This window comes from Arvicanthis niloticus, chromosome 16, assembly GCF_011762505.2.
Source record: "Arvicanthis niloticus isolate mArvNil1 chromosome 16, mArvNil1.pat.X, whole genome shotgun sequence".
NCBI classification, from domain to species: Eukaryota; Metazoa; Chordata; class Mammalia; order Rodentia; family Muridae; genus Arvicanthis; species Arvicanthis niloticus.
Window position 1 is genome coordinate 38,533,930 of NC_047673.1, and position 27,966 is coordinate 38,561,895.

At 39.5% G+C, this 27,966-nt stretch overlaps 1 protein-coding gene across 13 annotated transcripts in view; it reads right to left on the minus strand.

Annotated features, from left to right (window-relative positions):
• Tenm3 (teneurin transmembrane protein 3) overlaps positions 1-27,966 on the minus strand; it is a 604,001-nt gene that overhangs the window by 182,337 nt on the left and 393,698 nt on the right. For all 13 annotated transcript variants that reach the window (XM_076914147.1, XM_076914146.1, XM_076914145.1 and 10 more), the window contains one exon: positions 3,873-4,110. In XM_076914147.1, the coding sequence (XP_076770262.1) occupies positions 3,873-4,110 (238 nt within the window). The remainder of the gene's footprint in view (positions 1-3,872; positions 4,111-27,966) is intronic.

A 27,966-nucleotide genomic window follows, 5' to 3' on the forward strand; every position in this document is an offset into this window, starting at 1 on the left:
TAAAAGTACAGAAAAAAAGAGCAAAAAAGATAATGCAGTGAGCAAACAGGACTTCTACCTAAGTATTCTGGGTTTTTTTGTTTTTTTTTTTTTTTTTAAAATGCACTGCCATTGATCTTACATTAAAGAAGCCCAGGGCTTTCAATAGTCAAATTACAAATGCACTACTAATAAAGAGGTAATTTAGTATGCAACTTCATGCATTAATAATTAGCCAAACAGTACTGAACTGCTAGATAAAACGCTACAGGAAGATAACTAATGAACTATCAATGCCAAAATAGGCATCATAATAAAGTGAGACTTTAATAAATCATTTATGAAACGGTTACAAATGAACTAGTTTGTTAATATCTAACAGGTAACTACTAAGCTCCTTAATTCATAGATGGAAACTAGGGGCTTGAAGACAATTAACTTTCTAATCACTGAGGGTCGAGAATTGTCAGTGAGTTCCTGCACTGGACCTTGAATTGCTATTGCTGGTGTAGGTGAAATCTAAGCATTTCCTTGTCTTCTGTGTAGTCTTATAGCAGCTGTCATTACACACAGAAGCAGCCGAAGTACAACACAGAGAACAATAGGATGGCTGTAAGCTATCAACATTCTAAAAGTCAATGCTCCCAAGTGCAAGCAACTGAACTTAGGTGAAGGCGCTGTGAGGGTCACTGTTCAGTGCTATGTGGAGGGGCCGGCTGTTAGAGATTAAGGCAATTTTGAACTTCTAAAGCTAATTGGGATCTCAGTGTGAATCTTGCACATCTGAATCTCACTGGAGGTTGCAAAAGGAGCAAAGCATGTAGAAACGGAGTGTCGGTGATAGTATTGACTGTCTCCAGAAATAGCAAATAATAAATTCATCAGAGAAAGAAAATTAATATTTTTGTAGAAGCAAGAAATTGACTAGTGAAAAAAAATGCTTTCTAATAAATCAAAATTAAAGCTATATTGAACTACGTAGGACAGGGCAGGAAGTCCTTTATTCTCCCATTGTTAATTCATATAAACTGTAAATGTACAAATTGCTGGGCCTTATCATGGATTGGTTCAGGTAAGTTTTACCAAATATTATCTATATCTACAGAGAAGAAAAGTCGAAAAGGTAAGGAGAAGGAAAAATCTATATTCATAACTGACTTTTATACTTTACAGCTTATAGCTTTTAAATGGTAGAAAAATGATCAGCAAACAAGTGTGTGTAGAAGCTAAGTGGATGACATGGCACACTAGCACTAAGGACAGCTGCAGGCAGACACAGGTCTGGATGAAGTTATTAATGAAGCTGAAACTGATCTTGAGAAGCGCACTCAATAGGGAACCTTAACTAAAAAAGAAAAAAAAAATCAATGATAAATAAGACTGCTTCTTCACCTCGAGAGTTCCAACCAAGTGAGGCTATTAAAGAAACCACAGTAGTACTGTCTTGGTGCAGTGTGAGATTTCCACTTGGCGGCTTAAGGTTATTCACAGAGTGCCTGCAAGTTGAAATATCATTTCTTCTTATTAACACCACCGTAAGGGGTGAACCTTGGTTAATGAGAACAACAAAGCTACACTCCAGGTTAGAGCTTGTTAACATGACACACAACTGTTAAATGCATTATTCTTTCTACTTATTAGTGAGATAATATTAGCGGCGTCTCCCCACCCCCATGCATTCCCCCCCCCAATATCCATTCATGAAACTATGTCATCTCATTGATGACAAATTAATGGTATCAATGTGGAACCAAAAAACATTGGTAGCTGCTTCCCTTGGGAATGATTTTATACACAGACAGGATAGATTGTCTTCTAACCAGCTATTTTGCTTCTGAAATTCCATTCCATCTTTCTCAAACTTACTTCACATCTTGTCACCGTAACACATGACGTCAAGGTTTACTGACTCGCTCACTGGCAGTGTGTGACTCTTCTGTGTTACACAACATCACTAAAGTTAAACACATTTCCGATGATTTAACTCAGCGTATTTCATAAATCTTTGTCAAGACAAGTATTGTCAACTGCAATGTAATTATCCATATTCAATTTGATGACTCAACTGGAAAATTACTCTTTTCCTAATAAAATTTACAAAATGACAATAGTGAATCAGTGCTGATTAGTTACTCAGTGGGTACTAATTAATTAAGCCAGGTAAATTTAGGCCCCTGCTAATAACCTTGGGAGAAAAAAAAAATCCATATACATGGTTCTTTGCCTTGGGTGAAGGAAACACTTCTGTTTCCCTACTTTTCTTTCTAGTTCTTTTCCTAGTTTCTCCCAGAAGAGAAATACAAAATAAACAATAAAACTCAACTACTCTTAGCTGGCTGTACAGATAAAAACTAAGAGTTCCTTGTAACCTTGTTAAGGTCGACAGTGAAAGAAAAGACAGAATGATTTTTATTGTTTATAACTAACAGTGTAATAGTGAGAACCCCCTGCCAGCTCCTCCTCGGGGCAGAATTGGTATAGATCACACAACCGATGGCAAGAAATAATAGTGTAATCATCATGTGAGGGCTTCTCCACCTAGCAGCTCACTGAAGTTGGCCATGGGCTCTGCATTTGGTTGGCATGGGAGGGGGAAGGGCCGTCTCTGCGTCCAGAGGTCACTATTTTTGAGCTTTTATATGGTGATGCCGCATTTCCTTTGAGCCTAATAAAAAGCTAGTGAATGACAGAAATGAACGGCCGCCATGGTAGAGGGTGCCCACTGCCAAGCTGCCCAGAAAAGACTGACAAGGAAAAGCCTAACACTTTGTTCAGACAATACACAACACAAAGGACCAATGACTGCCCCAGTGCTGTCCACAGGGGGAAAAAAAAAGCATGAGTTTTATCAGCCAGGAGGTATTTAATCACCAAGTAGATTAGCTTATGATAATTTTCATCAAGTTATATTTACGTATGAGCAGACCGCCACCATGACCTGGCCCATACTGGAAGTTTTAATTTCAGAACCTCTTTCAGAACATACTATCAGTATGTTAGAGATAAATCCAGAAGACAAAAAAATTCATCAAAATGTTTTTTTTTAGGGGGGGTGGGTTCCAGATAACCACTTGTCTGATTACAAGCAGAGAACAGAATTTTTAGGGGTACAGATTCTGCTTCCTGTGAAAGAAGAATTTCCCAGTAGAACTAAGCAGAAGTATATGACACCTTTACCCAGAAGCTCCTTGGTGGTGGACTCTGGGTCTTGGGGAAAAAGCATTTCTTCAAGGTTCCCAGAGACCTTTATTTTGAGTATCTTTGAAAATAATGCAAGAATGAAGTTTAAAGAATGAGTCTGCTCCCCATCCCACTGTAAGAAAGTAAAGATTTTTTTTTTTTTTTTTTTTTAAAACAGGAGGTCATTTGTAAGTGTTCTTAAGTGTTGTACTTGGGGAGTGGGCACTAGGAGTTTAGGAGTCATGGGCGACATCTAGGCGGAGGAAGTCTAGAACCCGTGATCGGTCCACGTGATCATGGAGTCAAGGTGCCTGGGGCCAACAGTCGATGTTTATAACTCCTTCCATTCCCCACCTGCCCGATGGGGGTGGGGGTGGGGGGCTGTGGGAGAAAATAGCAGCTGAGAATTGTTTCACTGAAGTGACAGTCTCACCTCTTATAAGGAACGAAATGTGTGAAAAGATGAAAAAGTTTACTGATTCAGCATCTAAGAAATTTCCAACAATCTGGAACTGATCTTAAAAAAGGCAAAACACGGGGGGATATAATTATGATACATTTCTGTTAGTGAGAAAAACCGTTGGACTAGTTTATTTTTAAATTTTGAAGGCATGAAAATGTGCCCCGTTGACAATCGTAGTATCACACACCCTGCCTGTGCACCGAGCGGCCTTAATGATTAAATGATGTGAGGCTCCCAGCGGAGGTGTTACCTGCTTTCCAGTGGTACATTACTGCCAAGGACCCAGCTGTCCTGCAGCTGGACGGACTCGGGTGTGGTTTGCAGCTCGGCGGGCAAAGCAGCCGGCGGGGCCGGACTCTGGTTCCTTCTATTGGTCAGGGAGTTTCTATTGAGGGAAGTGATGGACGGGTGATGTTGTGCAGGGTGCTGCTTGTGGGAAGGCGGCAAAGGCTGCAGGGTAGGTTGCCCTTGGTTGTTTGCAGGTTGCTCTGCGGAAAGAGAGAAGAGAAACAAAGGGAAACTCATTATACATTTCCTTGTGTACGTATGTGCATACACGTTGCCACTTTTCTTGCAGAGCTGGTGCAGATAAATTAGAATTAAAAACTGCACAGAAACCCACAACCTAACACATTTGCATATTATTCTATTAAGGGATTGCTCAGTGACATTCTGAAAGACCAAGTTTACCCTTGATACGCAAAGTTCTAATTAATATACAACAGATGGCAAAATTGCTTTTGGTTTTAATTTGTTTCAGTTTTTTTTTTTTCATCTGGCTTTATTAACACCTACAGAAAACATCAACTGACAGCTCCCCTAATGTGCCTTTAGATTTCAGATTTTTTTTTTTAAACAAACCGAGCCTGAAATTAAATGGGTGATTTTGGTAGAACACAAAGGTTTTCGAAATGCATATAATCCCTGTAATTATTTAATGGAGTTTTTTTAAGCTTTATTTAACAGCAATAAATTATTACAAGCTAGTTGCTAAACAGCAGTAGACTGCTCTAGTTTACTGCGTCTCAAACAAGGCGGCTCCGTGCTATGATCTACTAATAGATGCTAAGCGCTCTGTAGCAGAAGGTCACTCTGTGAAGCAGATGTTGTTTCGTGGATACTTAACAGACTGAATCACATCTGATTACAACGTCAGAAGACTCATATACTTAATGACCGTTACATCCATTAGAACACACACAGAACAGATTTTCCAATTTCACAGTGTGCAGGAGAACCACAGTTTCTGGAGTGAAGTCGTAGGTGACCAGAGTGACTCCTGCCATGAGATCGGGGACACAAATATTTTGTTCCAAGCCAGAATCATAAAGGGTTCACTGATTTCAAAATATGAACCCAATATTACATTGTAACTATGGGAAAATTCTCCAGAGCTAATAAATCATCTGTTAAATATCACGAGTCATTGTAACATCTAAGTTCTACTTTGTATGACTTAGCTTGGGACATGCATATTATTGAATAGACAAATACAATGTTGTACCAGAAAAAATGATTCCTTTATTTAATGCCAAATACCCATAAGATGTCTATTTTTTATTAAATATGGTTTAAAATGCAACATAATTTCAAAGTGTCTTATTAAATCATGCTATTAATATAAATGCCTATATTAAAGGAGAATAGGAAACAGAATGACTATCTTTCATAGGCCGTGAAGCCCATCAATGATTATTAAGGTAAATAATATAACATACTGTAATTCTGGTTTTATAAAAGGAATACATGATATATATAATAGGGTGACTATCTTATCAAACCTCTTTAGCAGATGAGCAATAAAAATAGCTCCTCCCACAGCACATAACATCAAGGGTTATTATGTTTTTCTAATGGTGTCTAATAGTCCCTGTCACGTAACTTAATGACCAAGAATCTCTTACACTTGAAATGAAAAGCATAGCTATTGCCTGAATATATGAAATCAGAGCAGAATCCCTTGTACTAGTTCTAGTTCTGAAGCTCCCCACACTAGAAATCTTAAAAAAAAAAAAAAAAAAGAAAAGAAAAGAAAAAGAAAAAACTTCCCTGACTCAAGGCCTTGTGAAAAGGACAAATGAAGGTCTAAGTCTCACTTCAAACGTGACGAACTTCCGAAGGACTAGCAGGGCTAAAATGGTACCGAGTTGAAGCTCGCTCACAACACAAAGCTTTAACAGTTTAAACCCCACGCAGGAGTCATTATTCAGGCCTCCTGTAATTAATTAGGGCTGTCTTCCTCAGCACCAGCGCACATGATGAGATTCACCACAGAAAACCACGAGGCACCTTTAGAAAGCTGCTCGGAGTGTGGCATGGCAAGAGGCAGCTGTGAGAGGCAACGGGTGGAAACAGAGAGAGGCAGAACTTCTTCAAAGGCAAAGGTGACAAGACTTTGCCTAGGTGGCATGAGGGGTCAGCCGACTCCGCGTCTTTTAGCTTGGTACCATCCAAGAATTGTATTGCCCTTCACACAAGTTTCGTAACAGATGCTACTTTAGTGTCTGAGGGAAACAGGCATCCAAGAATCAGAATATCAGAGCTAATCCTTTGTGAGGAGTCACGATAGAGCCCTGTAATAAATAATCTCAGGACAACTCTAAGGATTCAATAAAATCTACTCAACCATCCACTACTTCTACATTTGGCCATTCATTTCACAAACATATAACTATACTTTGTGTTACAGGGATGTGCCGGGTCCTCACCAACTGAACTCACTGTACAAATGGTGAAATAAAATGTACAGACGTGAAGATTGCTATCAAACACTAAATAAACATAAAGTCCCTGACATGCATTTGAATGAATGTTAGTTCAGGATTCTGTTTAAAACAAATCAAAACATAACCAATGTGATGATTTGCATATGCTCAGCCCAGGGAGTGCACTATTAGGAGGTGTGGCCCTGTTGGAGTAGGTGTGTCACTGTGGGTGTGGGCTATAAGATCTTCATCCTAGCTACCTAGAATTGAGTCTTCTGCTTTCGACCTTCAGGTGAACATGTTTAACTCTCAGCTCCTCCTGCATCATGCCTGCCTGGATGCTGCCATGCTCCCACTCTGATGATAATGGACTGAACATCTGCACCTGTAAGCCAGACCCAGTTCAATGCTGTCTTTTATAAGACTTGCATTGGTCATGGTGTCTGTTCACAGCAGTAAAACCCTAGCTAAGACAACCACTATGGAAAACTCTTATTTAAGGTTTCTGGAACATGCTACTGGGAATTTTCCTGGATCCAGTTGTTCAATTTATAAGCATTTATTAAAGACTTTAACCAGCCATCATGCAAAACACCAGTACTTCCTGTGGCCTATGCAGAAACTGCTTTGCATCTGGCTACACAGTCAAGAGATCTACCAGGCAAGCAGGTATAGATGTTGAAGGCCCTGATCTCTACAAACTTTGACGGAAGAGTCTGAGTGGGCTAGCCAAGTTTAAATTCTACAGCATATCATGGACAGAAACAATAACCACGGGCTTGGAATTCCCAGTGGTTCTCAAGATTTGAGCATTGGGACACAGCTGGAGTTCCTGTTTATCTCCACCAATCTCGGCGATGTGGAGTAAGCATATAAATCTTATCAAAATGAGATAAAGCTAAACACAGCTAGAAAACACGACTGAATAAAACAACAAGAACGGGAAAGATAAAGATACATCTAGGGTTACATAGCTCTCTACATTTTTAAAGTGGCATAAAAATCTGGCTGTCAATATTCCAGCTTCCAACACGAAGAATAAATACAATCAGCTATAGGACCTGGAATATTTTTCAAAACCATAATATTTGCCTGAGACAAATGTAAGTCTGACTCATACTGAGAACAGAGAGATTTCTATTTAGAGTCTGTACGTAAAGAACCACCACATGTTCAGGGGAAACATTTAGGTCCAAGGTCATAAAGTAACAGAGAGCAGTGTTTAGACTTGAGGATTATTAAAATGTATGAGAATCTAACTCGGGTAGGTAGATCTTCAGAAGAACAGTGCAGCCTGCAACTCGGCCTTTGGGTTTGAGCTGAGGGCAAGCTTTGCTCAGACTTAAGAAAAGGTTTTGGATCCAAGGATTTGGGACAAACACAGAGACTCAGAGGTGTGGGTGCCATTGTCATTTTGGAAAATTCTGAATGGAATGAGATGGCTCAGCAGTTAAGAGTTGAGTACTTTTTCTCCGAGGACCTGGGTTCAGTTCCCAGCCTGTGTGCTTGATGGCTCACAGCTGCCAAGCGATCTGACGCCTTGAGCTTTGTGGGTCCCTTAATATGCATGCACCCCCCCTACACACATACTTTTAAAATAATATAAATACTTATTTAAGAAGGAAAGAAAGAAGGAAAGAGGGAAGGAGAAAGAAAGAGAGAGAGAGAGAGAAAGAGAGAGAGAGAGAGAGAGAGAGAGAGAGAGAGAGAGAGAGAGAGAGGAGGAAGCCAGCCAACCAGCCTGTCCTGGGGCTGGAAAGATAGTAGGGTGGTTCAGAGCTCTTCCAGATGAACCGAATTTGATTCCCAATGTCTTTATGATGGCTCACGACCATTCCTAACTCCAGTTCCACAGGACATAATGCCCTGTCCTGGCCTCTGCTGGACAACAAGCATGCAAGTGGTACACAGACATACATACATGCAAAACAAATAAAATAAAAATTAAAATTAAAGACCAAAACCCCTCAACCAACCATCAACCCCCCCCCCCCCAAAAAAAAAAACCAAAAAGCAGAAAACCAAACCAACCAACCAAACAAACAAAAGGCATCTTCTCCGTGGCTCTTTCCTCTGAGTTACAGTTTTTTTTTTTTTTGTTTTGTTTTGTTTTGTTTTTTTTAAATATGTTCAAATACTGTCCTTCCTTTTTCTACATACAAATACGTTTTGGCCCTTTGCCTAGGGGTAGTTGTCCAACACAAAACAGATTCCATATGATTTTGTTTGTTTTATTTTGATTTTGTTGTTTTTGTGCTTTTGATTTTTGGTTTTGTGGATATTTTGGTTTTTTTAGGGTTTTTTTTTTGGAGAAAGAGAGAATGCAAGACAAATAATATATAGTGGGGTGGGTAAGGAGGTGGGGAGGAATTGTGGGAGGGGGTAAAACGGATCCAAATGTATGAAAAAGAATAAAAATATCAATTGGACATACAGTGTGAGGAGTTACTTTAGAAAACATCAAACGTATACAGAGCGAAGCTAACGCATACTGTTTGTAATTGAAAAACGGTTTGTAAAGATGTCTAGCTTCCCAACTAATGCAAAGGTCCTTAAAAAACACACACTGCAATATGAATTTCTTTGGATTTCATAGTACTGTCCCAAGGTGTTGTACTTTAAAGACTCTTTAAAAATGTTACTGATTCCATGACACGAATGGAGGGATAGCACTGATGTGCTGGGCTCTGAGACGGCCCCACATGATCCAACCTTCACAGTTTGAGCTGTCTTCCATGTACCGAATCACAGCAACGAAGAGAAAGTGTAAACACCTTGTTTTTATAAATTAAAAATCTATTACTAAATTAAATAAATAAGAATAGATAAAATTATCTAATTAAGATGATAAGTACCTTTTATTTTAAATTTTTCATACAATTTATTTTGATCATCTCACCGAGGCAGAGAACAAAGTCACTCGTTCTAAATACTGGTTCATAGGAACATGATTTATAACTGTATCAATTGTTTTGACATTTAAAATCTACTCTTTCAAAAAGATCTGGAGGATGGGGAGCTTATATTTTATATATTGTTACAGGCTACAAACATGAAGCAACATATAAGATCTTGTATTATTAAATGGCCTGGTTTATCAAATACATGTTTCCTTATATTTTAAGGCTTATTATTATAAATGCTTCCAAATAAATAAGTGTGTATGTGAGTGTATGTGTGTGTGTGAATTTGTGCACGTACACACGTGCATGTGAGTGCTTGTACACAGGCTTGTGTAACTGTCTTTTGGAAAATAACCTATTTAAAATTATTCTCTGCTTATAACACTCCACCACTGCCATGTATTGATCCTTTCTTCTTTCTCTCCTTTCTCGTGGTCAGACTGCTCTTACAACTTTCATTAGAACCAAACAACTGCTTGGTTTCATTTGTTAAGTTGACCGAAATTGATGGCAGATGCTTTTTTAAAAAGCTGATTTTGTGGGCTGGAGAGATGGCTCAGTGGTTAAGAGCACTGACTGGTCTTCCAGAGGTCCTGAGTTCAAGTCCCAACAACCACATGGTGGCTCACAACCATCTGTAATGGGATCCGATGCCCTCTTCTGGTGTGTCTGAAGATAGCAACCATGTACTCATATACGCAGTGTACTCATATACATAAAATAAATAAATCTTTAAAAAAGAAAAAAAACAAAAAAACTTCTGATTTTATTAAACATGGAAGCTAGACAGGAAAGACTCTGGTCATTTTGTTCCATTCTTGGTGATCAAGGAATGCTCACTAACACTGTCACTTAAGGCCATCTGCCTCTATGTTAAATTTATTTGACAACAGATAATAAACTGGGTGTTTATTTTTTTCATGGAATATGGTCTTCAGTGTCAATTGGTCTGAGCACCATCTAAGGACTTAAAAGTCAGGGTCTGATGTAACAGCCAGTGTTAGAGGTAACTGTGAGAGAGACTGAAGAAGAAACAAGTCCTTTAGGGGAAGATAAACTACTCTGAGGGAAAGCCCAAGTAAGAGAGACCCTTGTTGGCCATGAATGTTATAGTCAGAAGAAATAATATCACTCAGCCAAGTGTATCTGAAGGGAAGCTTCAACAGGTAAAGTAACCAAACAAAACAAAAACCCTCATACAAATGTCATAAGAAACACAGGTAAGTCAAACTCTTGCCCTTTCTACCAAGAAGGGCTTTGATCTTGAGTCTTGAAGGTATATCAAATGACTTCCCCCCATTCTAAATCAAAGCAAGGAAAGAAAAAAGAACATCAATGCCCAGACATACCTGGGCTTATTTGCTGATAATGGATTAACTTTTTTGACTGAGTCTTGTTATGCTGCCCAGACTGGCCTCGAATACATGAGCTCCCACAATCCTCTTCCCTCTGCCTCCAGAGAATGGGGCTGTTAGGGCATACCTTCACTCCCAGCTAAAGTGTGTGTGTGTGTGTGTGTGTGTGTGTGTGTGTGTGTGTGTGTGTAATTGAAGCACTGCCGGCATGTCACAGTGCTTGTGTAATTCTGTTGCAAGTCCTCTGTGGTTTACAGGAGGAGGCTGCGATGCTCTGGGGGCAGAGCAGAATGGACTTTTGAGTGTGAAAGCTGGGAGAGAAAAATATCACCTGAAAGGAGGTGAGATCCTTTTGTCTGAGTGACTGTGTTAGCAAATGAAAGTTGAGTGTGAGAGTCTCAGAGAGGGGAGGGGAGGAGGGGCTGACACTTGCCCTGAGCAGACATGCCCAGATGGGAACCAGTCACCACAGTCCCTGCAACTGCTTTGTCCCAAACCCCTTCCTCACCACTCTCTTCTCTTCTTTCCCAGGATGTCTGTGACAGGCTCAACAGGCTTGGCTTGCAGGGGTCCCCAGGGAAGACATACCCTTGTTTGAAGGGGGCTGGAATATTGTGTGGCTTTAGAATACAGCTATGCTGCAGAGAGGAGAGCATGCTGGTAAATGGCAGAAGGCAGGCAGAGAGGGGCAAGGCAGGAAATGGAGGGAGAGAGGTCAGGAGAGAAGGCAGAGACATGGGGTGGGTACTCAGAGTGTGAGGATGAAGGAAGAGAAACATTTTATTTTTTGTTTGTTTGTTTGTTTAGGATGGGTTCTCAGGTAGCCCAGGTTAGACTCAAACTCTCTAAACAGATGACCTTGAACCACCAATTTTGCTTTGGCTTCCAGGGACTCACAAGCCTATGGCACCACATCTGTTTTTATGCTGTTTTATGTTGATGTTGCAAATCAACCCAGGACCCAGGGCTTCCTATACCTAGAGAAAAACACCAACCAACTAAACTATACTCCCAGCCCGAGAAACTTTTTTTAATTTTCAAAATGCCTGAGTGGGTATGGGCTATGTATAACCCACTAAGCCAGCAAGCTGAGTCACGGCATGCACGTGTGGTTGGCTAACTGTGGACCCAAGGATGCTGCTCTGATCAGTACGACTGCTTGTGGGGAAGAGGAGGGGTGGAAAAAAAAACCCATTCATTCTCGATTCACATTCCTGTCTGGTCACCTTCCCCAACTGTTCAAGATAAACAAACCTTTTCGCTTGGGATTCACCTCCCTCTTAAAATAGGTCACCACACAGAAGAGCCCTTTGCTTTTCTACAACTTAAGACCATATTAATTTTAGCTCCCGTGAGCAGGGTTTCATGTCAGACTTCCTAGTATACAAAAATCAAGAGGGATGACTTGGTTTTGCTCTGTCTTCCAAAGGCCAGTGTGCAGAGGTCTGAATTTCTGCTCAGCAAGGTTCAGAGGTAAAAACTGACTCCTGTGACAGTAGAAATAGTAAATTATAAATAAATGTTTCCTATGCCCCAACAATATCACATAGATTACAGGTAACTCCCTACCTCTTCACTAAGTCAAAAAAAAAAAAAAAAAAAAAAACCCAAACAACAGTTAGCAACAATCTTCCTTGTAAATGGGGCAGGACTGTGAGTCAGAGAATACATGTTCAAAGCCACGCCACAGACTCAGCAGAGGCCACATCAAAGCAAGAATTGACAGTCAGGGTTATCTTTTTTTCCTCCTTGCATCCTGCCCTAAAATACGGTATTAATAAGATAATCGTCCAAAATGGCACAGTGCAAATCTGCAAAGACAGATACCACCTCGCTCAGAGAATCAGTTTCACACTAACCTGGTCCTCTACTTAGCATTTAATCTTAAGAATCTCAGAGAGGTCAAGTGTCTGAATGTGAATGGTAGGTTGAAATACCTCTGCAAACCTCTCACTAAAATAAAGCACTCTTTGAAACTTTTCACACCATAAGTTCACATCAGACAGTGACATGCTTAGGTGAAAATCAAAAGTACTTTAAGAACTCCAAGATTTTCCTGTAAATACACAACATCAGTTTTGGTCTCCATCAACCATACAACTGACTGAAAAACAACTTATATAAAGAAATTTGACTATGCAAATCTTTTAATGACACATAATGAGCTGTCCCAAGACTCACCGCGACAAGGAATCCGATACTTGAGTGCGCAGAGATGAGCTGATTTTCTACATTTCTGGGATCAGGAGAATTTGCTTTAGTTTCTTTAGAGTTATTCTATTTGAGGATTTTTTTTTTTTTTTTAAAGAAGTATGATTCTCAGCTCTTTACTTTTTATGGGGGAGGTTCACTGTACTTCCTACTTAAAGAGATGTGGTAATACCCAGAGTGCCTTGAGATACAGTGTACACTTTTATGGATTCATGTATTTAGCATGTCTTTTGAGCTCATGCTGTCTGCCCTGCTGTGTTTTAAGGCAAAGAGCCCCTGACCATCTCAGCCCTACAGGTGCCCTTGCCCTCTGCTTCAGATTAGTATCGCTGAATCTGGAAGAAGGAATGAGGCATAGCAGAGGGCGCACAGGTAGGACTGAGAACATCTGAGCTGTCACTGCACCTTCCTGAGGTGTGTGAGGCTCTGGAACAGTCTTACTGTACGTGGAAGAGACCAGGGTAATGCCTCAATTGTGCCAGACACCCTAGGCAATGCCTTGACCCTTGATGTGGTCTATTTTCAAAGGGTAGACTATGAAGAATTCTGCTGGTTGTCTGAAACGTTTAAGGACTTAAGATTTTGAACATGGATAATAGACATTATGAAAAAGGCGGTGAGGGAGTTTGGCTGGGAGAAATACTGCCACTGGAATTAAATCCTCATTGGATGGTCCATCAAATGTACAACAAACAACTGTAGAGAGTACCTATCGGTTGGAAAACAGACCTAGGAAAATCATGCATACAGCAACAGAATGTTAAAGAATGCTTCCTAGGAAAGATTATTCAAAGACAGGAATACCAGGAAAGCACAGTGTACACCCAGTAGGAATTCCAGGAGGACAGAACAGACCTTGTTTTGGATTTCCACAGCCTTATCTAAAGTTACAAATACCACGCTTAGATCTGCAATGTTCTACAGATAAAGATGTCTTCGAATTTCATAGGACTAGCTCTGTTTTTCTTATTTGTTATTGGAGGACAGCATAGGAGGCTCTATTTTATTTATAATGTCTCATGACTGGCATCAACTTTTTTGTCTTAGTGTTCTGTTGCTGTGGGAAGTGTGCCATGGTCACAGCAACTCCTATAAAAGAAAACATCTCATTGGGGCTGCCTTACAGTTTCAGAGGTTCAGGTTGATGTCATCATGGTGGGAAGCATGGCAGCCTGCAGGCAGACATGGTGCTGAGCAGTAGCTGACAGGTCTACATTTGGATCAGCAAGCAGCAGGAAGAGAGACACAATGGGCCTAGCCTGGGCTTTCAGTACTCTCCGATCTCCCAGGAGAGACTTCAGTAAACTGGAGAGGCCTTGGTGACTGTGGGTGTTAGGAAATTGAAAAGCCTATTCCAGATATTTAAAATATTCATCCTTCTTTTTGATGCCCTAGAACCACTTTTGAACCCAACACTATATTAAACAGGGTTCTCTAGAGTAATAGAAACTATGGAATAAATCTCTCTTTATATAATATATATATATATATAGAGAGAGAGAGAGAGAGAATATATAGAATATATATATATATATATATATATATATATATATATATATAGAGAGAGAGAGAGAGAGAGAGAGATTGAGAAATGTAGAGATAGATAGATAGATAGATAGATAGATAGATAGATAGATAGACAGACAGACAGAGAAAGGGGGCTTCCTGGAGAATGTCGCACAGGCTATGGTTCAGTTAATCCAACAATGGCTGCCTATGAACTGAATGTCTGAAAGACCACAAGGCTGGATGTCTCAGCTGGCTGTCAGAATATACTGGAATCTTGAAGAAGTGGGCTCTAATACCAGTGAAGGCATGGACTTACCAGCAACTGTGAGAGCAAGCAAGCAAACGAGAAGGCCCTCCCATGCCTTTATTTATATAGACTACACCAGACGGAGTGGCCTGGATTAAAGGTTCATCTTCCCACCTCAAAGTTCCAGGTAAGAAGGGGGATTTCCCAGTTTAAAGGATTTAATTAAGAAAAATCCCTTACAGGTGTGCTCGGCACATGGGTTTTAGTTAATTCCATATGTGGTCAAGCTGACAACCAAGAAGAGAGAGACATCACAAGTCTACCCTCTCATCAACCTGACAATCAATCATATGTCCTTATGCCATGCTTAATTTTCAAAGAAAAACAATAATCAGGTCACAATTATATCTAATATGATATAACTATCCCATGTATAATCACAAGCACATTATATATTTAACGGAGTCACCAAAGATGATATGGTGGTCCTGCAGAAGTAGCTGAGAGCTCTACATCCTGATCAGACAGAAAAAGGGCCTAGTGTGGGCTTTTGAAACCTCAAGGCCCACTCCCAGTGACACATGTCCTCCAATAAGACCACACCTCCTAATATTTTTAATCCTTTTAAACAATGCCACTCCTGGTGACTAAGCATTCAGATACATGAGCCTATAGGGGACATTCTTATTCAAACCACCACACTTCTCTTTGATGGATCTTATTCTGGCTTCTAAGACTGGGACTCAAATACAGTTCATCTGTTAGTGCCCTGAGAGTTCAGTGTGTGGAAGTATTTGTCTTGCTGGTTAAAGTAATTCATCTGGCCATGTAATTATCACCAGCAATGCCGCAGACATATTATCCTCTATAGAATTAACAGTTGTGTGTAATTATTTCTAATAGAAACACACATAAACCTTTTTTTTAAATTATTTTTTACTGTAAGTGAATAGAAAGCAGGATTAAAAAAAATAACCTTTAAAAGCCTCTGTGTTTGTTTTTGGGATATTGGTGCACTCATCAAAGTAATATTTTACCTGAGAATAAGCAAAAACAGAAAAAAAAAGCTGTCTCAATTTTGACAATAAAGAATTGTTGGCATATAATCAATAAACACTGCTCTCTCTCCTTATTACCTAATGAGCATTTGATTTTAGTGCAATTAACTTTTATTGACTTTAAGTGGAGTATACAGTATGATATAAATAAAACACATTTACAATATGGGTCAAGACAGACTGGGAGGCAACTGAAAGCTGTATCATTATATGACTTTGGAGAAATGGAAGCAAATCAAATATTCCCAACAGTGCAGAATCTCTGTTGCCTTTCAGTGAACATACTCTTTATCAAAGACAATGTCTGCTACAGCAGAAGATGCTAGGAAAGGGTACAGGAGAAATGGGCCAATATTGGCTCCCGTTAAATGTAATTCTGTGTAAACAAATGAACTTTTAGGTCTCAGATTTTCTCATTTTTCTTTTAAATTGGGGGTAGAGTGGAGACCAAGAAAGGGTCTTAAGCTGAAGTCTAAAGATTTTCAGTTTTAAAACATCTCCCTATTTTAATAAGTATTCCAAAATACAACCTTGAAACACATTAGCTCATCTTATGTTAAAACTGAGGAAAACAAAAAGCTCCATACGACTACCTTCAGCCATAAATATAAAACATTTCAGACGTGCAATAAAAATGCATAAAAAATCGCTTTATTTTGAATGGGAGTGTTATGAAAATCGACCATAGTAGGTTGTAAAAACATTTTCAGTGACACGCATTAAAAATGATATCTTCAACTTTAAAAACCAACTCCATTAACACTGGCAGTAATCTCATATTATAATATCTTTACCTGTAGTAAAAATCACTTTGTATCAGAGTTACATTCCGTTATGATGTGGGTGTGTGATGTATCCCTCAGAAAGGCTCAGTTTAGTGGTGCTGCTCTGACAACGTTGCATCAGGAGGATACCCACATGGGAGTTCAATCCTCTCTGGGGAGGTGAGGCTCAGGCAGAGGAGCTGGGTCTCTAGGGAATGTCTGTGAAGGGCATGTATTGTCATGGTATCGCTACCCCCTCTCCTTGTCTCTGTCATTCCTGGATGACCTAATGTGAGCAACACTCTTCCACCATGAGGCTTCTGCCTTGCCACAGGCCTGAGAGGAACAGAGCCAGCAGACCAAGACCTTCTGAAGCAGTGGATCAAAATGAATCTGTCCTCTCTTCGGTCATTTGCTCCTGGATGCTATCACATCATCAACGTGTAACTAATACCAACTTAACTCAAGTTTGAACAGTAAGATCACAAATAAAAACATTAGCTGAAAAAGCCAGGATCCTCTTCAAGCTTAGAAGACAAATTGATCTGGAGCAGGGAATGTAGCTCTGTGTTAAGAGTACCTAGCATCCCAGCACTTGGGAGGTAGAGGCAGGCAGATTTCTGAGTTCGGGGCCAGCCTGGTCTACAGAGTGAGTTCCAGGACAGCCAGGGCTACACAGAGAAACCCTGTCTTGAAAAACCAAAAGAGTACCTAGCATGTAACCTTGGTTCAATCTCAAGGTGTGGGAGAGGGAGAGAGACTTTATTTAAACGGACTGTCAATCCATTACGGCTTCTTTACTGGAGACTTTACCCGACTTTTATTTCCTAGATGTTTCTGCAACCAAAGGATGGATTAGTGACTAGAAAGCAAACTCCCTAACGGCTCTACTAAAAATATTTTCTAAAATATCTGACTTTGACACTGAATTTTTTTCCCTAGGATTTTGATATTGTTTGTTCTCTGTAGCTGGGGTCATTAATGTCTGTTAATGGCCTGAAACTAAGTTGAATGTTCTGGTTAAGGATTTCCTCCAAGTATCTATTCCTGCTTCAGGCAGGAATGTTACGATATCACTAGCATTAAATATTACATAGATGAAATGCTCTTCCATAGAGCGAGTAAATCTTCTCTGTTCATGGCACTCGCACTGTGGTGGAGCACTCAGCGGACACCAGGAGATGACGTTCTTTGACTTAGGAATAGTGATAGTGGAAGTTTTCATGTGTACCCTTCTTTGCTGCTAACATCTTGATGACAAATATTTTGCAGGTGTATGAAACACTATCCATCTTATGATGGTGTTTTCAGAAACACTGGGCCCTTGAGGAAGTAGTGAAGGATAAAGGGGTTCACAAGAGACTGACCCCGAACCTATAGAGTTAACACCATCATAGAAAGTGACACCAGGGTGCTGCTTGCTGCTTACCAGATTCCCAAGGTCAGCCATGAAGAAGGGCAGCCATTCAAGCCAGAGACTTACCAGCAGAAACCAACCCTTCCACACCTTAGTCTGGACTTCCAAACTCCAGAGCTTAAATGAAAGGCTTAACTAAGCTTCTTGAGCCAGGGTTATGGATGGATGAGAGCTCTAAACTGGACTCCTAAACTGATGCCTATAGTTCATTTACTTCTTTGGAAGATTTTAAATAAACTGATACTGAACTACTTGTGGGACAGTGGAATAAAAGATCAGAGAAGCCATAAAACACTGTGTAAGGCATTTGTGATCCCCTGTGTTGGTGGGCTGGTCCTTGGTGGCATTGAGCACCCCAACAAAAATCACAAGTTTCCAGCTGCACAAATGGCACCCGCTGCTTCTTTAAAACGTACAGTGCAACCTTATTAATTGCCCCACCACTGGCAACCTCTTCACATTTTACAGTACATGCAGTTGATGCACCCACATCATATCTGTGATCTAATTTTTGCCATTGGTCCTTCCTGTCTCTTTCATATGTGTTCTTGCCTAACTGCCCTGCCTTTTGTAGATGCTAGCCAGTAAAATGTTAGAAAAAGTATATGTTAGGGATGGATAGTGTTTCATACACCTGCAAAATATTTGTCATGACCACACAGACATTCAGTTTATTACTAGCTGGGTTCACCCAAACATAATAATCAGGTTAATCAATATGCTATTTCAGATTTGTTAGCTTCGCATCTGTGAAAATGAGGTAACTCTTACCCAGGAGAATAAAATACAACACTTACAACAATGTATACGTATAAATTGTGAAGGGTTACTTTAAAGCCTTAATTGGGGGGGGGGGGCATTTTTCATTTAATTAAATAAGGTAAGCAAAGTATTTTATTCTTCTTCTTCTTTTTTTAACTAACAGAGTGTTAGGTTTATGCTGTTATGCCCATAAAATAATTACTTTCTCAGCCAGGTGGTGGTGGTTGGTGTACACCTTTAATTCCAGTGCTTGGGAGGTAGAGGCAGGTGGATCTCTGTGAGTTCGAGGCCAGCCTGATCTACAGAGAGAGTTCCAGGACAGTCAGAGCTACCCAGAAAAAAAAAAAACCCTGTCTTAAAAACCAAAAGAAAAAAGATAATTCTTTTATTTATCAAGTTCTTTATTAATATACTATTTTACTACTAAATTTGTAAAGCACACAAAGGCCTGCTTATACTTCAGAAAATGTCCCTTACATTAAAGATGAAAACAGCGTGTGTTATTACTGGAAAGACTATCTTATATTCAGGGTACCCTGGCTAAAACTTGCTCCGCCTCCAAACTCACACTTTTGAATATCTGAATTGGTATTATTTGCATTCATAAATTTACATTTCCAATGCAAAACATTTGCAAATGTAAAGATGAATGAAGCTACACCAAGTTTTATGGCATTTACTTCGAAAATCTGATTAAGATAGATGTCTTCGGCTCATAATTCTTCAATGTCAGGTTGTTGTAGTTCCCATCAGCAAGATGTTTTAAAGGCTTTCGATTAATATTGCATGCCAGAACTGAAATTACATCCTTTGTCGTTTAGTTCTTAATGGTGCAAGTGATATCTATCAAGTAGTGTTTTATGAAGCATGTGTGAGCTTTATTGCGGGGCTGTTTTCACACATCTTTTTCAATTTTTTTTTTTTAATTCTTCAGAAAGATGGCTCGGGGTTTAACAATTACTGTACCCCTTTGTCAAAAATCATGAGTTTTAAAATAAAGTGAAACTGGCACTGTATCAATAAAAAATTTCTACTTGAATCTGCCATGCTCTCATTTGTACATGATGTTTCGCACAGCCAATCACAAATATCTGCTTTAATCTAGCTATTTAGACAAGTCATATAACCACATGCCCACAAAGCCTTTATCATTAAACATACACACCCTTTGCAACATATGGAAAGTATGTTACATCTGAATCTGATATATATTAATTCTGAATTATGACTGGGCTTGTGCTGCCAAAGTATATGTTTTGCTTTTAAAATACAATTTAGGAGGAAGCTGGTGGTATTATCAATAATTCTAGTAATTATGAAGCTCAAACACCTCATTTTCAAGTATTTGGGATGCAAAATCTCTGTATCACAGTCATACTATTAGTATGCAATCATGCAATTAGTATGCAATCATTAATTAGTGGTGATGTGAAAAAGGGAGACAATTCTATCTGGCTTTTTTCCCTTTATTTTGAATATAAATCAATTTATTCTGGTAGGGGCTTTCCCCATAATGTGCCTTACTTGTCTGGTTTTGGTTCCCTTTAACTGTAATACTAATACTAGGAGACACAATATGACTGCTGAGGTCTTCTGTTTTAGAATAAGAAAGATGAAGAAAAAGAAGAAGGAAGAAGAAGAAGAAGAAGAGGAGGAAGAGGAGGAGGAGGAGGAGGAGGAGGAGGAGGAGGAGGAGGAGGAGGAGGAGGAGGAGGAGGAGAAGGAGAAGAAGAAGGAGAAGGAGAAGAAATCCCACAATTCTACAGTATGTTAATAAAATACACATTTTAAAGCTTTGGTGGCTAACCCTAGTCTGAAATGTGTCATGCTGTATCAGTTTGCTATTTATCAAATTTAAATCTAGTCAAAATAAAACAACTGATCAAAAATGATCATAAAGGGGGATGGCAAGGGTCTTATCCTGGGATCATTCCCTTGACCCTTTTCTCCATTGTTGATGCAAGATAAACCTGGCTACATCTCTCCCCAGTTAGCCACAGTCTTTGGGGATCTTGCAGAAATGTGGCTTTTGCCAACTATGTGTCTAGTAGAAAGGAGAATGAAAACATTAACATTAAGACTGACATTCTCATCCAGCCTTGCCCTGCGCATTCATCTTGTTTGGATAACTGTACATTGGAAATTAGAGGCTACTTATCTGGTTCTAGACATTAGGGAACAATGCACTTGGAAAAGGCTCTGCAGATTCTATTCCCCAAGGAACTGGGGGCCATTCTCATTCCTTCTTTAGGGGAGAGCCATCTCTCCCTCAGTGTCTACTTGAATCCTTCCGGCTGTATGTGGTTCACTGAAGGAATGGTAATAGTTCACTTTAAAAACATTCTCTCCATTAGCTAGAATCGATTTTTTAAAGCATCCCAACACGTCTGTATCCAGTATATAACAATCCCTTTAACCCCTGATACTCAAAGTACTGTGTGTTTAAAAGACACTCGTCTTGACTAATAAACAAAGGAATGTGTGTATTTTTCCTCATTTTTGTCTTCGTGTTTGGTGTTTCCTCGTTGTAAGCATATTGACTGTCTCGTGAGAACAAAAAGGGAATATGGAAAATTCTAGGCTCCAAGTAGCTACATAAACCTTTAATGCACAAGTCAGAGGGAGGAAATTCCATAGAGGAGAGGACACTCACGCTGAGTGTGTAGTGAGACCAGCATACATTTTCACAATTAATCTTGCAGCCACCTCAAACTGTTGTCATTCATTTCTGTTTTAGGGAGATGAAGGCATCGGGGGAATGGCCACACAGAGCACAATTCCACAGCCCTCTAGAACAGCCAGTGGTGTCGTTTTTTGCTTTGGAGCACATGACTGAGAAAATCAAGAGTTTTAGATACTATCCCAGAAGCTGAATTTTAAGTTGAAGGACAGTGCTAATTAGCTGTGAGCTCAGAGTAGCCTTCAGGAACCACGAGTGAGGATGCACACTCCCTTCTGGTACAGGGAAGCCAAAGGATGTGCTTCCAAGCAGTGATTTGGGAACGCTTCTCTAATTTTATAAAGACAGGAATACTTTTAATATGCGGGTAGTGTCTTATCTCATCTTAAAATTTTTCTGAGGATAGTACATCTTTTTCTTGAAGAAATAAAACATGTTACAAAAAGGAAAAAAAAAAAACTCTAAAAATACTGATTAAGAAGAGTAGGCTCTGCCGGGCGGTGGTGGCGCACGCCTTTAATCCCAGCACTTGGGAGGCAGAGGCAGGCAGAACTCTATAAGTTCAAGGGCAGCCTGGTCTACAGAGCAAGTTCTAGGACAGCTAAGGCTACACAGAAAAACCCTGCCTCAAAACACCAACTAACTAAATAAATACAGAAATAGAAAAATAAAAACTAAGCACAGGAGGCTCCTGGGTGGCCTTCTTGTCCTTATAGTCAGTCACACTGGGGCTGGCAGGTTGTTTTAGAAAATCAGAATCATTGGAGTGTTAGCACACGCTATTGGGGTTATGCTTATGAAATCAAGCAATAGTGCACTACAAGATCCCATCTTTAGTTATGCCCACGATTTCCTAGCAAATATCCAAGACAACATTATTAAATGTTAATGGCTTTTTTTTCTCATTTACAGACAACTGTTAACTCTTTAAATCCCCAAGTGAACAAATGCTGTGCTGTCTCCAAAACAGACACAGAATTTCATGTATTATATTCAAAATGGTACCTGTTTCTTTCATAGCAGCTTCCTTTTTCCCATTAAGCTAACACAGGTAATTTAAATGTGTTAACCTTCTGCACATTGTAAAAAAAAAAAAAAAATAGAGAATTAGTACTGATTAAAAGGATAATTTATATTAACATGTTTAGCCATGTGTTTCTGAATGTCAAAGCAATTAGAGGAAGCACACCTTAAATATACAATTTGACTTTAAAATATTCACCAAAATGAAGTGACAGACAAATGCAATTAAATGATTATTCCAGCAAGAGAAGAAGGTATCATAAAAGAGAATACTAATTAACTTTCAAACAAAGAATTTCTGTAAAACCCGTTCCACACAACACATCCTTACTCATACAAGAAATGGGAAGTGACTTCAGACGCATCCTTTACATTCAGAATGTACCACACGTGATTAGCAGCCCAAGCTGATTCATCAGATTTAGCAGTAAATATTGCCCCCAGCACTGAGCTACATCAGACAAGCTCCTCCAAGGGCTGGGATGCCTGTCATGCCTTCATTCACGCTTGTTGCTCACAAAGATTAGCATCATGAAAACACTTTCTGATTTCAAAGTCTGAAATAGGAAGATTTACAACTCAGAAGAGCCTAATGGAACTGTCACATAGAGAAGTTCCACCCCCACCCCCCCCCACCCCCCGCAAGTGAAATGGCCACATCGTCATCTAGTTTCCACCTTAAAGAAGGAAAACAAAAATCTTTGTATGGAAGCTGGGAAATGTGGTACAAGAGATTCACCCTAGGAACCTTGAAGGGGTATCTCTTTGGAGATCAGTGGAGGTCAAAGAAAACGTAGGGCACATTCGGGAGCTGGTGGGGTTCAGACACACCCTCCTTCCAGCACTTCAGCCCCATCTATTTCAGAGTATTGAAGAATAGAACAAAAGATGAGAGCCAGGCTTCCAAAATAGCACCTCAGCACATTATTAATAGTGTCAAAGAAAGAAACGACAGCTATCAAAGGAGAACTTTTGTCTCCACTTACTTTAATTAAACTCCCTGGGCTAAGGGGTGGATTCGAACTTCTTTTTAGATATAAAGTATAAAGCCTGATTAAGATTTAATTTCTGTCCAAGGCACGTCCTGAAGCACAGTTATGTCCTACTTACGGCCGAGGCAGGAGCTCCCACAACAAACCCGAACATCACGCAACATCCTCAAAATAACCAAGATGCCTCTGATCTCCTCCCATGTAAATTAGTTTCCCCGTGAATCCCTCCCTCTGGTAGTGGGCACTCATCCATTAAATCTGAAATGAGAACTAACCCAAAATTATAATGGTTTGAATGTTTCAATTAATTTCACTTTTCTCATACCAGAGGCACCATAATAACCCTGCTTTAGGATAAGCTAGAGTGACTTTCAAAGTGTTGTGGAAAGGATGACTTCTAAAAATGAATCTTGCTACCCATACTAGAGGGGAAAACAGAAGCTCTCAACCCACAGACCCAACTTAAAAAAAAAAAAAAAAAATCCAACGTAGCCAATGCAATGTTATTATTCTAACTGTAAAAACATCTTAAAAGAAAACTATTTCTTGTCTTCTAAATGTAAATTATCAATCTGTCCCAAACTAAAATTCATTATTTTCCCATACACTCTGTTCAACACATCCCTTCTTTCTCGGTTATATCATATTTCCCCTGAAATCACCATATTGTGACACAAGGCTTGGTGGAAGTTTTGACTTACTCCCTATGATCCTTTATATTTAATCCTGTCTGATGCTTAGTTTATTCAGTGGTCTCCAGCCACGTCTCCTCTGTATTGTCATTGCATAACCTGTCTATACCCAATTGTCTTTCCCTCATCCTGTTCATTCACCAATCGACAATCCCCGTCTGCTGAGTAGACGAGCTGTGTATGAAAGGGCTGACAGCATCTGCTGACTCCATTCACTCCATCCCGCCGATTATCAACCGACGCTTCCTTTTTCCAATTGTATTCACTCCTGTCTCAACAATGGTTTGCTTTTGCCAACCCACTGTGCAAGTTTTATTCGTGAAATAAAGTTATCGTGTTATGGGACATAAAAGGTGGCAGGCTGATTAACCTAGCAGAGCCTATCTTCGAACTGAGGATACAGACCTTACATGCTCGAAGCAGCTACAGTGCAAATCTATGTTTCTAGCAACTACAGAAAAGTGTTAAGGGAGAGATAATCAGGAAAGGTGGTCTTGTATTTGGAATTACTGTGTAGGGCTAGAAGTGCGGGCTACAATTTATCTAGGCTTTAAAGAGAGAAGCAAAGGGCCATTATTTACATTGTTACACTGTTACATTGGAGACCATAAAAAAGGCGGTGTCTCTCAGTACTGGCACCATGATAGAAGGCAGCTATAAGTGTGGGCTTCTGGGTAGAGAGAAATGAGTGTGAGTGATGACTTAGACTCCAAGAGGAAGAATGCTCTCTTGAGCTAAGGTTCCTCAAAAAGTTTTACTTCGATCGGAGAAGTCAGAGGGAAACGAACCTGAATGCTCTTTCGGGGTATACAGGTCAGCAGCAATTTGGCTGTGAACTGCCAGCCTTTCTTTTGAGCATCGGAGCCAAGAAACCTCAGTAGGCAATGGTTTATTCACAAATATTTGCCAGCACCCTCCACACCATGAGGGACACATTAGTTAAAAACAAACACATACCATAAAAAAAAAAAAAATGTGCCCTTGCTAGGTTTACACTGTAGCAGGCGAGGAAAGCGGGAAGAGGCTGTGTAATAAATAACAATATAATAACATTGAATAAGGCAGTGACGGGGCATGTGATGCTGGCTACAAAGCAGAGGTACTGCTGGGGTTTAGACTGCTGGGAGAGCTACTGGAAGTTGGTCATGGAAACAGGACATATTGGGAAGATGACATTTGAACAAAGATTAGAGGTGGAAAGAAAGTAAATAAATTTTGGACATGCTGATAATAGTTTAGAAATGATTATCTGGTCTAATATCAGCAGGAGCAATCTCATAGAATTCCAAGCGAAGGATCACAAATATTACTGAAACTGGATAAATTAAGTTCTATTATTTATGTGTTCGATAGTCATGGAGGTTTATATGTCCCATGAATTCATTATGCATTTTCTCCTGGGTTAAATGAGTTTCCAGTATTTTAAGTGAGCAGATCCACTGGCTTATTGATGATCCCAAGGGAGTTTGTAAATTAAAACCGGTGCTTAGCACACAAAATAAAGGGCAGGGAAAGCAAAAAACTAAAGGGATCAAGAAAGGGATGGCCAGAATATGTTCAGAATTACCTGTTGCCTTTTAAAACTATTTTAAATCACAAAAATTTCATCTTTTTTTTTTTTTTTTAAATTCCCATTTGTTACTATCCTATCACTCTAGAAATCTACACAGGACCATGACATTTCTGTTAAGTTTTAGTTACTGAATACCCCGCCCCACACCTCCAACTTCACATCGAAATGTTTGCGTTGTCTCTTGTCTTCAACAGCCATGCACACCTTTATCTCTGACATTCCATGGCACTGACTGAAGACTTACTCCATGTGTTGTTCTGTGGCCAATTCTTTTTGTTTGATTCCATACTCAAGATGTTGTCCATATGTGCTATTCACATTAGACACAGATGAAGAAGCAGAATGGGAGAGAATCAGAGGAAGAAGAAGAGGAGGAGAAGAAGGAGGAGGAGGAGGAGGAAGAGGAGGAGAAAGAGGAGGAAGAGGAAGAAGAGGAAGAGGAAGAGGAGGAGGAGGAAAAGGAGGAGATTCCTTGCTGATAACGTTCCCAAACTCTCCTAAATGGATACCCAAATCTCACACGCTGTCTAAACACCAGCCTGAATGTCCTATTTAAAGACAGATTTCCCTCAACACAATGCATGCTCTACCGCAATCAGACAATGAGAATAATAGACGGAAGCCTAAACTTTCCAGTACAGGTTCAATCTATGACAGAATGAGGAAACGTGGAGAAAGGCTATTTGGACTTAGTTATTTACTCTTTTAACTTGGTCCTATTCATGTTCAGGAGTGAGACTCAGAAATCCCATTTATTTCCCCTCTCTGAATACAATGCCTCCATTAAAAAAAATTTCTCCTAAGTCACTCAAAATTAACTTATTTTGATTTCCTAAAATAATGACGTACGGTATCAAAGTAGCGCTTCCTAGAACATTTAGAATAAATGAAACCTGTTTCTCTTTATAGTCAAGCAAGAAAATTAGAGGCTGGAAGAAAAAAAAAAAGAACTGTAAATATACAGTGAGATTTTTGTTCTTTCTCTTAGAGCTCCCTCACCAGTTGGTTACATCTGTGCTACAAGAAAGCATCTCAGTTCTTGCTACCCTGACTCCCTTAACCTGAAATAGTTACTATCTAGCCCTTTGAGAAAAAGTTTGCCAATGATGGATTTTCCAGATGAAAACTTTATTGAATTATAGATTCACATGAAGTTTTAGGAAATAACAGAATTCTGCACTCCTTAGCCCGTTTCCCTCCTGAGTTAAAATCTAGCAAACTACCATGAAAGCACCCATAGAGTCCATTGATCTTAACCAAAGTTCCAGCACACATGCACGCGTGGGATGGAATATGTTTCTGTTGGCCAGTTTTAAACAAAAATATATTAATTGCTCCTACTATAACAAGGGTCTTTTTCTCAACCTTTATACAGCAAATCTGGTAATAAAGTAAAGCATTTAAAGGTCATGTTAGTCTCAAATGTAGCAAAGTTAAGGACAGAGAAAAGATATAATGAGGGTAAAGCCAATCAGATTTATGAATGCATTGTAAAAAAAAACATTACATTTATCATCCATCCATCTGTCCAAGTATCTATCTATCTATCTATCTATCCACACACACACACACACACACACACACACACACACACGACTCTCATGACTGTGAGGAGAAAAAAATCTGTGAGATAAACAAACCAACTTCAGATGCATGTAAAAGTTCATTTTTGAATACATATTGTTGAGGATCTTACCTCGAACTAGCCAATGCTAGAGAGGGCAGATATGAAAGGACACAGAATGAGGGGGGAGGGGAAGTAACAGGCAAGAGAAATGTAATCAATTATAGGTTTGCTAAGAGGCGATCTCCTTCTATCATTTGAAATTACACCAGAAAGGCAAAATACTATATATTTTGTGTGTTTTCAGTTGAAACATAGAACACATAGTAGCTCTAAACGGTTCAATGAAACGTCTTAACATTTTAAATAATTCTTTGTATAGAGGCTCTAGAGAAATCATTTGCTTAAAGATGCTTCATTTCCAAAGCAAGGAGCAAAAAAAAAAAAAAAAAAAAAAAAAAAAAAAAGTTTCGAAGCTCCAGTTTAGTAGAGATGGTAATAAATACATGCATGAAGCAATGCATAGCAAATGACAGCAGGCTGTAAGCAAGCCTGTCCTGTGAGCATCCCTTCTGGACTGGAGTGAGGAATAAATTAATGAATAAATAAATAATAAATAATAAAGCCGTGGTAAATTGCAATTCTGATAGGAGTAGGAGCCTCTGTGTTAAGAGGATGGATAATATAAATAGTCAGTTCTAAAGATTGAAAGACAGACCTATAAAGAACACCAATCCCCACCTTCCCATAACTAAATTGAATTTTGAGGCTCATTTTAGTGAGAAATTATGGGGCTCGGGATAAACTGCAAGGAAGCATTTCAAACCATAAGGTACCAACATTCAGCAGCTAAATCTTTTCTTTTTCTCAGCCAAAATACTCCTCTGCT